Source organism: Rhododendron vialii, chromosome 7a (assembly GCF_030253575.1).
Source record: "Rhododendron vialii isolate Sample 1 chromosome 7a, ASM3025357v1".
NCBI lineage: Eukaryota > Viridiplantae > Streptophyta > Magnoliopsida > Ericales > Ericaceae > Rhododendron > Rhododendron vialii.
In genome coordinates this window covers 33,571,712-33,584,346 of record NC_080563.1, presented here as the reverse complement: position 1 = coordinate 33,584,346, position 12,635 = coordinate 33,571,712, and the positions used below count along the sequence as shown (strand labels likewise).

The window sequence follows — 12,635 nt, the reverse complement described above, 5'->3', positions numbered from 1 at the left end:
ACATTCCAACATCCAAGTATATTATCCCTACGAATTACGACCACCAAAAAGAATCAATAGCAATTCGTAGTATGAAATGATGCACATAAGACAAACTAAAAATTGCGTTGGAACGACGAACCTTCCACTTTTTCTAAACAAAAAATGCCAAACGGATTAGGACCATCAAAAAGAATCAATAGCAATTCGTACTATAAAAATGAGGCACATAACGGCAAACCGAAAACTGCGTTCAACCAACCTTTCATTTTTTCCTAAGATTGCGCTGCAATCAGAAAGAGCAAGATCAATTCATATAGAAATCGTTCCTGTAGCTAAGGAAGGGCCTCTTCTCCGGTTCCGCGGGTTGGGCTCTTTTGGAGAGTCCTTGATTTGGAACCGAGGTGACTGTGGTTAAGCTATTTTTCGCATCTTTAGACTTCTCACAGCCGCTTTTGCCCCCACCCCGACACCCCACCCCCGACCCCAATGCCCCATTTCCACTATTACCCCCACCCTTTCTTTCCGGTTTGCCTTTTTCTTTTTTTTTTTTTCCCTCTTTATTCCCTTTTCTTTCTTTCCAGTTTGCATTTTTTTTCTTTTTTTTTTCTCTTTATTTCCTTTTCTTTCTTTTTAGTTTGAATCCTTTTTTTTTCGTTTTTTAATTTTTAATTATTATTTTTATTTGTTTCTTTTCCCATTTACCTCCCTTATTTTTTTTGGTTAACTCAAATTCTATTTTCAATTAAAATTGACTTTATACTTAATAAATTTATGTGGTTCTGTAGGCTAGTATTCATGTATACCTAGAAAATCTAGAAATGACTACTTGTAAGACAATTAATATGTTTTAAGTCTATTCTAGGCTTTGTAAAGTAATTGAGAGAAACAAAAAAGTGTTTCAATCGATCATGTTTATCCAACTGTTTTTTTTTTCCATTTTTTTGTCCTTTCCAGATTAAAAAATATAGTTACAAAAATAAGTGTTCTAATTTTCAATCCGTTTGAACCGGTGCAAAGATGTTATTCTTCTGATCATTTCATCCTAAATGGTTGTAATAAATTTTTCGCTCTAATGCTTTTCAATGGGCACCCTAAGAGAACTCTAAAACTAAATAAGGAATCTTGGTGCTCGTTGAAAGGCCTTAGAGCCAACTCTAAAACTAAATAAGGAATCTTGGTGCTCGTTGAAAGGCCTTAGAGCCAGAAATTTACTACGACCATTTAGGATGAAATGGTCAGAAAAATAACATCTTTGTACCGATTCAAACTGATTGAAATTTGAAATACTTATTTTTTTACACCATTTATATATTAAAAATATAGTTAAAAATTATGTATTTCAATTTTTTAGTTAAAAAATATAGCTGAAACACAAAGTCTTTTTATAGCCTCCGATCCAGAAATAATATTTTTGGCACACGAATCAATATTTTTGGACCAGCCGATCGCTGTCTTATCTCGGCACACGAATCAACATTTTTTATACTTGTCCTTTGTTCACACTCTAAGCATGAGGTGTAAGTATTGCCTAATGAATCCGACTGTTTTTTTTCCTATATACATATTAAAAAATATAGTTAAAAAAATAAGTTTTTCAATTTTCAATCCGTTTGAACTGGTGCAAAGATGTTATTTTTCTGATCATTTTATCCTAAATGGTCGTAATAATTTTTTTGTCTCCAACGCCTTTCAACAAGCACCTTAAGACTCATTATTTAGTTTCAGGACTCTCTTAGGGTGCCCATTGAAAGTCCTTAGAAGTAAAAAATTCATTATGACCATTTAAGATAAAATGATCAGAAAAATAATATCTTTGCACCGATTCAAACAGATTGAAAATTGAAACACTTAATTTTTTAACTATATTTTTTAATATATGAACGGTGTAAAAAATAAGTGTTCGGATTTTCAATCTAGTTGAACCGGTGTGAATATCTTATATTTTTTTTTATCATTTTATCCTAAATGGTAGTAATGAATTTTTTACTCTAAGACTTTTCAATGGTCACCCTAAGAGAGTCTTGAAACCAAATAAGAAGCCTTAGGGTGCTCGTTGAAAGGCCTTAGAGTCAAAATTTATTACGATCATTTAAGATAAAATAATAAAAAAATAAGATTTTTGCACCAGTTCAACTGGATTAAAAATCGAAGCACTTAAATAATATTAAATAAATAAAAGAGAAAAAGATATACAAAATATTAAATAAATATTTTTGGCACACGAATCAACAATTTTGTTGTCTTTTTTTTGAACTAATAATAGGCCACATTTATTAATTGGCACACAGATCAACATTTTTGACTTCCCAAATTCGGTGATTAAATGAACTGATCTTTGCAGTACTGTAATTGTCCTGAGAACATTTTAGACTGCCCAAAATTATCAACGTTGCCCGATCAAGTTCCGAGATATGTCAATTTTCTCATATTGGTGCACACATTACAATAGTGAGATTGAAGGAAAAAAAAAAGAAAGAGATAAATAGATAAACAAAGAAATAAAATTACATGAAAAATATTAAATAAATACGATAAAAAAATTAAGAAATTAAATAAAAAATAATTTAGTTAAAAAGCAGGGGTATTTTGGATAAATAAAAGAGAAAATAAATAAATATTCAATAAATAAAAGAGAAAAGAGATATGAAGAAAAGAGAAAAATAAAAAAGTACATAAATGAATTAAATAAATAAGATAAAGGAATGAAGAAATTAAATAAAACTGAAATTTAATTAAAAGGGAGGGATATTTTGGACTTTTGGCATGGGTCCCGGGGGTGTGTCAGGCGGGTGGGAAAAGCAATTTACTTCTCATGTGCCTTACCCATTGCCTTGTTATTTAGTGTTATCGGGACCATATAGTTTTTGAAGTACAATGTTAGACACAACGGTGGATGCCTTAAGAGAACATCAGAGCCAGCCCCACAAGACCTCGGGCTTGGACTACCCCCACCATGGGGCAACGGAAAAAAAAATATAAATCCAATGTAATCTTGATTTTATTCATTTATTTGTATGTCCGTTGTGCATAGAACCAATTTTCAACTACAAATGTACTATGTAAGTCAACCAAGCTTGGGGTCAGGTTTGGGTAACCCAAACATCGGAGCCGGCACTGGAAAACATTAGGCATTTGGTACTTTGTTATTGTGGTTCCCACACCTGTTTCGGTACGGTTCCAAAGTTATTGCCACATATCGTCTCCATATTATTTGGACAAATTGATGTTAATTAATTGACAAATTGATGTAATAATCTCTCTTATCGATTGAGGTTGCAGATGTACCTAAAGCTAATAAATAGGAAATTTGATGCTGATCACTAATTTTCAGAATAAATAGGAAATTTTCATAATTTTTGATACAAGGGATGGATTTGTTGGGTTCAAAGGAGAAAAAGAATTGAGGAAGGTGAGGGCATATTGGACAATTCATCATTTCCGTTAGTGAATTGTCACGCACTGAATGTGTTGTGCATTTGTTTGTGCATAATATTTGTGATTTTAGAATTTTCCTTAAACATATCCTTCTCACTCCTAAAAGTTAAGCATGCCAAGTACCAAAACTCTTAACGGAGAGAAGTTTTTTGGTGCCATGTGGGTACTGCACATGTGGTATCCGGCGACAATCCTAGACGTCCAAACGGGTTTTGAACCGTGCGGATTTTAGAGAGAGAAAAAGACGAGAAAGAGTGATCTAGTGAGGGGAGAGAGTGAGAATAAATATGGGCTACCCAAAACACATTCGAATGATTGGAATCGCGGACTGGTACCCGCCCGGCATTCAAAAATTTCTCCTTAGGCGGAAGTCGTGCCAATACATGGCCGGAATCAACTCGAATAGTCAATTGATAAGAATTCTCGAAGAACCATGCATGAGTTCACAATCAAAGCAAATGGAGTATTAAACAATACAATGAGAATTTAGTGGGTATGATTCTTTATTAATTGTTTGATCTTATATATTTTAAAACTCCCCAATCACTAAGAGGATAAAAATAATACTCCATCTTTGTCTGTGATTAAGAAAACAGGAATCTACGCGGTGCATGTGAATGGGAATGGGAATACACACGTAGCCGAAGTCTGACGTACCATTGGAGTATTTTGTTTATTTATGATTAATGATTAATAAAACAGATGATGACTAGTTAATCTCGAATCACTTTTACAGTTTAGTTGACATGTCATTCTTATAGACCAAAAAAAAAACGACAATCCCATGAAATCATGTGATAGTTCTTTAAAATTAAGAGTCCAAAACAGGATATGGTTAAACAATAATGATGTAATTGTGAGTAATAGTAATAGTTATTGAGTGGCGGCGCCCCTCTATACCAATGGTGTTCACATGAATACCCTAGACTTGTCTAGGGGTGTATGCTATTTGCATTTTGCATAATGTTATGTGTAAACTTGTATAATTTGAACACCTTGTGTAATGACTTGCGTCACTGATCGATCTGCTAATTTGGAATAGCGTAGGAGTTTTTCTTGGGCATGGGGGCTCCCTATCCACTGTGCATGGAATGATCAGTTCGAGCCATAGCTACTATCCGTGAAGACAGACCGTCATTATAGCACCACCTAGGTACACGGTTGGTATGAGCACCACTTCCGTCATTGGTGTGAGACTCGAACTCGGGTCTCGGCTTTGGAAGTGTGGTGTGCCATGCCAACTGGGTTACCACCGAAGGTGGTAACTCTTAGTTTAATCACATGGTTGAAAAGACACCTTGTGTAATGCATGACTTGTGCCAACTGACATGTTAATTAACTCTTAGCCTATTTACATGACTTAAAGGGTAATCTCAAGTCATAGAGCATCTGGTCATGATTTATAATTGTATAATACTCTCATTTCCAATTTCCCACCAATGGGGATAACTGGGTTCTCACATCGTAATTGGCTCGATTTTCGAACGATTATGATATGTAAAACTGAAGTTGTGAAAACTATGCATACAGAATTTCTAGAGCTCTCCAAAATATGATAGCGGCATAAAACATTGCCCAATCATTGTATATAAATCGGAAGCATATTGCTAATTTTAATTTCACGATCGCGGTGAAAGAAGTATAAGGATCGATATGAATCGTGCGTGCATGGATGGGAAGCGGGGGGCTGCTGTGACCCATTTGCGGGCCTATCCCGGTCTTGCTCCGATGATCGGAAACGTTCACTTTGTAGAGCTCGTCGAATAGAACAACTATGTAAAAATCCAGCTTAATTGGATATCATTAAGTGCCTGATCGGAGCCCATATAACTCTCGGTCCATGGGTTACAATGGATTTGATCCAGTGTTTCGGATCCATTTTTTTCAAGATAAAAAGGTTTCGATTAGGCACTTAATGATATCCAATTAAACTGATTTTTTGCATAATTGTTCTACTCAACGAGCTCTACAAAGTGAACGTTTCCGATTATCGGAGCGAGACCGGGGTTGGCCCGCAAACGGGTCACAGCAGCCCCCGCTTCCGCATGGATGAGCCCTTCTACTCTCTTCTAATGTTTTTTCCGTTTTTACATTACTACGTTGCGCGATGAGTCAAATCTTAGAACCAATATTTGATCGCTAGATAATAATGTTGCTATCAGGTACACTCTTCCAACCAATTCGGATTTTATAAATAGTGCCAATAATAATGAATTTTGCTTACAAAGTTTGAAAATCTTTAAATGGAATACCTGTGGATGGGCCCTGTTTGTACTTATATATCGAAACTCGTTAAAGCATTCTTTGAAAGTGATATATCCTTGAAAATGAATAGGCTTTCAAAAGTGACATTCTTGAAAATTGTTAATTCTTACTCAAAGTGACCCTGTCGAGATTGAGTTCAAATGAGGATTAAGGGCTCAACGAAACCTTTATTTGTAGAAGAAATCAAGAATTCAAAAACATTGGATTCAAAATCAAAAGGAGCTGAAAAATGGTTCTTCAACCCAACAGCAAACTAGAGTATTAAAAGGAGATTGGCTTATTCACGGAGGATCTTGTGAATAAGTCGTTTGCGGAGCTGCACAATTTTAACTGTCCGTTTCAGCATTGGACGGTCCGAATTTTAAAAAAAAAACTATTTGCACGAAGAGTTAATGGTCCGGATTTTACACTTTGGATGCACACGATTTGGCTTCGTAAACGTTCATTCACGAAAAGCTCCGTAATAAAGTTTTTCTCGTATTAATAGAAGCTGCCGACAATCCCAAAATCCTGGCCCCCAACAGGGCAAGCTGGAGCTATGTAGCCTCTGGACAAGGTCAAACTGTCTCTCTTTTACAGCAATGTTACCAGGCAGAGTACATGGGTGGAAACTCTGGTCAAATTGATTCATTAGTAGGGGTAAGATTAGATAGTATATCCGCCAAAAGGAGCCTGAACCTCTTCGGTACTCCTTCATATAGACTGGAGGGTCCGGTTTAAGTTTGATTCGGGCCGTTTCCGACAGTTTACTTTTTTAGAACTGATCGAAAACATTACTTGCGCCAAAAGTTCTATTGATTCGATATCCTTTGATTTGATTTAGGAACATATTGATGTTAAGATAAATCATAAATGTGATAAATGAGTTTCAATCTAGCGTTGTAATATTTTTTTTTTTTGAAGATAAATGCATTTGAAATTGCATCCAAGTGTATTTCATCAATGTGATTTTTGACATAAATAATATTTTTGACACGCTCTAAAAGTGAACAATTTTGATTATTAAATTGAACAACCGAGAGATCCAGCTCCATTCTATAGCTTTTAAATTGTTGAGAGGAGATTGTTAAAACCAAAATTCAAGTTATATCTCCTCTTTTAAAAATCTTTTGAAATCTCATTTTGGTCCAAGAGCAAAAGCACAAGTAGAGGCGGTAGCCAGTAGTGCCAAACACACGGGCGCAACTTTTAAGATGCCAAAATTTCAAAATCTCTCACAAACACGGCCATAGATTTATACGTAAACTCATAGATCAACGTTAGATATTCTGGTCGATTTAACAAATGGACCAAATTTAGTGTCGAAACTTGGCCGAAATATCGAAATTAGTTTCTATGTTAGCCCCCAAAAAAAGATTATTGAGATAAGAAGGAACCTCTAGAACCAGCAAAAACCAAAGTTCAAAAAGACAGTACACCTCCTCTTAAACCAGTGAATCAAAGCCATAATGGTTCCAAAATTTCCAATATGTGAAAAGTGAAAACAATGGGTCCATCGCTGCCTGGTCCCTTTGGATACATGGGATTCCAAGTAGCGGCTAAGCCAAGCCAATTGACACCACATGACACAGTACTGTAGGGTGTTGGTTTGAAGCACTTGCCTTTCTCTCTAGTACTGGTTAGGTGAGAAAACAGCCCCCACAGACTAACAGCCGACAAGTAGAGGCAGCAGCACATTAAATATACTTCTATTCAAGCCAAACCATACTACTATATGCAAAGGAAATTGATTTTCACGTTTTAACTTTCTACGTAGGTGGTTCATTTTGTACATGAAGTTACTAGATAGGGTGGTCCTAATGCCAAAATTGTTTTTATTAATGCCAAAATTGTTGTGCATAAAAAGCTTGTACTATGTGGAAAGTACAAGACTTTTATGCACAATAGTTTTGGCATTAACAAAAATAGTTTTGACATTATCATTTACCTAAAAACAGAGCGTTTGCGTACAAAAGTGAAATTTCAAAATCAGCATCCTTATGCAAATCACCACCCCTAGATAATAGAGAAAAAAAACAAGTGAGTGAAGGAGACATGGTCTAGTCTCACATAATTCCACACCAAGAATCTTATTTCCTCCCTCTATGTAATCACATTCATTTGTATATTATTTTCTGCATATGAAGATCACATGAGAAAGTGATGGACCATTTCTCTCTCTCTCTCTCTCTCTCTCTCTCTCTCTCTCTCTCTCTCCTTTTAATAATGTAGGGTTGGCAAAAACTCAAAAAAGTTCCAACCTCCTGATGGGGAAGGCAAGTCCAACCAATTGGGACCCAAAAAAACACCTTCAAGATTTGTTGATGACTTTTAGCTGCACAAAAAGCTTGATTCAAATGCAAAACCCATGAATCTGATTTCAAATCATTAGGACATTTCAAACTCTAAAAAGCTCTCACCAAAACTGAAGACGGTATTTCAAATCATTAGGTATGACTTATGAGTGATGAAAAACCCAAAAGCATGCTCAGCTTTTCTCTAACAAAATACTCCACATAAACAAAACAGGTAAGAGATAAGACCCAAAGGGGAAGAGTCAAATGGGTAAGTTAATGTGAAATGTGCCCCAAAAGAGAGGCGGGGATGTTGATTAAACAGTGTAATAGCAGGGGATATTAATGGTGGAGAGAGAAGGTGAGAAAACAAAGAAGAACAGAAGTAAAGGAGGCCCAGTTTTTACAACCACAACTGCCCCAGGCTCAGGGGTTCCTTGGAGTAGCAATAAAGACTCTGCAATTCATCTTCTTGACTACTACTGCTGCTTTCTCTTCTTTTTTTTCACCTTTATAGGCAGAGAACAGGAAAAAGATAAGAGATTCATCTGTTGATGATTCTTTTGGGTTGAAATCAGAACATGGGTTTTGTTCCTCACAGAGTTCACATGTTCTTCCTCATCATCCTCATGTTCTTATCATTACAAAGTACCCACATTTTGGTAGTTGATGGCTCATTGATTGCAGCAGAGTATTTCAATGGAGAGAAGGGAGAGATTGAGAAAGTCCCGGGGGGTGATGAGAGAGAAGAAAAGGAGGCCCTTATCTTGGAAAAGTTCAGATTTTTACTTGGATTAAGGAGTTTCCTCACTGAAACTCCATTAACTGGGGAAAATGAAGCTCCAGCTCCATCACCCACCATTGAAGAAGCTCCGGCTCCAGCTCCAGCTCCAGTGCACCCAGTCCAAGTCAATCCCGGCCGTCCATTTCACCGGCCAAATCTGATCCCGCAGCCGCGCAAGACTCGAAAGGAAGATAGCGATAACAAGGGCAGATTCAAGAGGATTGTAATTGCAGTTTCTGCATCTGCTGCAGCCACATTCGTGTTATTCTCCATTGGGCTCATCTGGGTATGCAGGAAAGTCAGAAGAGAGAGAAAGATATCATCAACAAACACAGTTTCTGTATATGGCAATGAGAGAGGGAGTGGAAATGGGTCAATGAAAAAGGTAAGCTCTGATCCTGGGTTAGACCCCTTTTACCTTGATTCCATTGGAGCTGCTTTGGAACCACCACAAGCATTTCCATTCAAACAGAATCCTGAAACTGTGAAAATTTCATTATCAAATGGAAACGCATCTAGCAGTAAGGATGAAAGAGAAGGATCAGAAAAGGGAACAGTAAGATCTGAGCCTGGTGATAGTTGTTCTGCTGCTGGAGAAATTGTTTCTGTCCATGATAGTGGGGAGTTAGTGAAAACCTATGACCCTGATGAATGTGAAAAGATTGAAATAGAAGCAGATTCATCAGATGATGAGTCTTTTCACTCTCCGTGTGGTTCGCTGTCGTCGAATTTACGCCTTTCTAATGCTTCAGCTGGTAGTCTTCCTGACATAACAGATCTTTTGTCCCCCCAAGGGTCATATATGTCACACCCTTCGCCCCGGCCGCCACCCCCTCCACCACCACCTCCGCCCAGGCCAACCTCGAATTCACAGATTTTTCCTTCTCATTCTTCCTCTTGTTCGACGCCTACCGTATCTAAAGCTATAAGTTCTTCCACATTGCCAACTTCGTCATCGCCACGAGATTCGGATTCCTCTTCCTCAGGATCAAACCAAACCCCGAAAAGGGAATTTCCTCCTAAGCCTTTTGTGGGTATTCCCCCACCTCCGTGTCCGCCCCCATTTTCGAAAGGAAATGGCAATGACTCCCTTAAAACACCACCTCCAGCACCATCTCAGCAATTTCACTTCATGCCATTGGGGAAAGACGGAGCTCCGTTGCCGAAACTGAAACCGCTTCATTGGGACAAACTTAGGGCTTCGCCCGATCAGTCTATGGTGTGGGACAAGCTGAGGTCGAGCTCATTTGAGTAAGATATATCCATTATACATCTCTATGGGCTGTCATTCAGTTTTTATATCTTATGATTGTCATTTAATGTTAATCTGTAAAAAATTTGGGGCAGATTCGATGAGGCGATGATCGAATCACTTTTCGGATATAACATGCAAAGTTCTATGAAGAATGATGAGGCAAAGAGCAAGAGCCCTCCTCCAAGTAAGCATGTGCTTGATCCTAAGAGATTGCAAAACATCACCATATTGTCAAAAGCTCTGAATGCAACTGCTGAGCAAGTTTGTGATGCACTCCTACAAGGTAATAGCCCTCACACTATCTTCTGGATACGATACGATACGATATGACAATACTGATATGTTAGGGCATTTCTTCTGCACTGAGGGAATTCATTGGAAGCCGGGGACGGAATAACGAAATTTTAGAGCATGGAGACACAATGTGCTTCCATTCTGTGAAAAAGGTCATGAAAGATACAGTTGTCAGTCGAGTTGATGAAAAATACATCTTTATAATCAGCATTCCAATACTAGATGGAAGTAAATTCATCACAAAAGACTATAAACCTATTTGAGATTGCATTGGAGATCGAAGTAATGATTTGGGCACAATGGTCATTCTTTTTCTTTCTCTTTCAGCATGCTATTTACTTTTGTTAAACGTCGAAAAACACAGTAGCTAGATGGACTGTAAGGAAAAGGGTCAGCCCTATTTCAAACGAAAGAAAGAAACTGTCTGACTGGGAGAATGGGCTTTTGGGGGCTAATGGTTTAATTTAGGTTTTTGTGATATGGCAGAGTTTTATGAATGGATGTTAATGTAATGATAACACCTAGTCAATGAAAATAGCACAAGTTCTGCATATAATTCTCAGGAAACACATTTCCCACCATCATCACTCACAAAATCATACTCATTCCATACCAAGCATTCTTTACATTAATCGTCTGCTGTGTGCTAATTTTGAAAGTCTCTAAAAGCAGGCGAGGGATTGTGCTTACAACAACTAGAAGCCCTGGTGAAGATGGCACCGACCAAGGAAGAAGAGGCTAAGCTCTCAAGCTACAAAGGAGACATCAAAGATCTGGGTTCAACAGAAAAGTTTCTGAAGGCAATGCTTAACATACCTTTTGCTTTCTTAAGATTCGAAGCGATGCTTTACAGAGAAACTTTTGAAGACGAGGTAGTTCATCTCAGAAAATCCTTCTTGATGCTCGAGGTAATCAAATCATCTAAATATAGTTAAACTATATCTAACTGAAAATATGTTACATTAAAGATTTATGTTACATGGACTTGGGTGTGTGTAGGTATTTGCCTGGGTATTAGATTCTCCTGATTCTCATCTCCGGAGGTATATGAGAGACAAATGCATAGTTGTGGTAAACTCGACATGAAAAATAAGCTGGCTAGTGAATGTTCTACTAAAACTTTCATACATATCACCGAGTATCTCGTGTCCATCATGGGTACCTTCTACATTTAGAAGAGTTCATGTGACATAGTTGAGGAATAAAACAAGAAGCTCAGAAATCTTTCACAGAAAAGCATTAAGACATCTTAATGGAGTGTGCACCCCATCCAAAATGAACGTGGTGCTACCAATACATAACTCGCATACTTTTCTGGAAAAATTTCTGAGTGGAGTATCGGTTTCATAGTTTGAATGATTGATTTCTTTCCTGGTACTGAATTAGGAAGCCTGCAAGGAACTCAGATCAAGTCGGCTCTTTCTAAAACTACTTGAAGCGGTCCTTAAAACAGGGAACAGGATGAACATTGGAACCATAAGAGGAGGTGCCAGAGCTTTCAAGCTTGATGCCCTCCTGAAGCTAGCTGATGTCAAAGGAGCTGATGGGAGAACAACACTTCTCCATTTTGTCGTCCAAGAAATAGTTCGGTCGGAAGGATTCCGAGTTTCGGAGAGCATAATGGGAAAGATAAACCAGAAAAACAAGACAAGAAATTCTGAAGAAAGAGAAGAAGATTACAGAAGGATGGGGCTAGACCTTGTTGCTGGTCTTAGTTTCGAACTCTGCAATGTGAAGAAGACTGCCACGATAGACTTGGATGTTCTGGCAAGCTCAGTCTCAAATCTATCCAATGGAATGTCTAAGTTGCAACAACTAGTGGGCAAGGACTTGTTTGGGGATGCAAAGGGTGGCAACTTTGTGCACAAAATGAGATTTTTTCTTGGTCACGCGGAGAAGCATATAAAGGAGTTGCGAGAAGATGAAGGAAGAGTCCTTGTACAAGTCAGAGAGATAACAGAATATTTTCATGGAAATTTGAGCAAGGACGAAGCCAACCCGCTTCGGATTTTTGTGATTGTCAGGGACTTTTTGGGTATGTTAGATCATGTTTGTAAAGAGCTAAGGAGCTCTAAAGTACCAAGTAGTCCAAATCCTCAAGCTCCATTCAGATAGAGCATGAGCTTTTTGTGTGTTTATAGCTTACACAATTCCACTTCGTTACAAGTTTAAATGTGGATAACATCTTCTAATATTTCTTAGTAGAATTTCGGAATGTTTTAGAGTGAGCGAGCTTGAACCAGGGTGTCGTAATTGCAGGAAACGGCTTCTGCAGTCAAACTAGAATAGACTTGATGAAAACAGCATATCATCAAGGAAAATAGATGTTTTTTTCCCTCATGTCTGA

At 37.7% G+C, this 12,635-nt stretch overlaps 1 protein-coding gene across 1 annotated transcript; it reads left to right on the top strand.

Annotated features, from left to right (window-relative positions):
• The first annotated feature begins 8,026 nt into the window (after positions 1 to 8,026).
• On the top strand, positions 8,027 to 12,527 carry LOC131333898 (formin-like protein 11). The gene is made up of 4 exons (XM_058368704.1): positions 8,027 to 9,990; positions 10,087 to 10,277; positions 10,961 to 11,196; positions 11,675 to 12,527. Exons 1-4 carry the CDS (start codon positions 8,537 to 8,539, stop codon positions 12,401 to 12,403), a joined length of 2,610 nt encoding a protein of 869 aa, XP_058224687.1. The 5' UTR covers positions 8,027 to 8,536; the 3' UTR covers positions 12,404 to 12,527.
• The last annotated feature ends 108 nt before the right edge of the window (positions 12,528 to 12,635 follow it).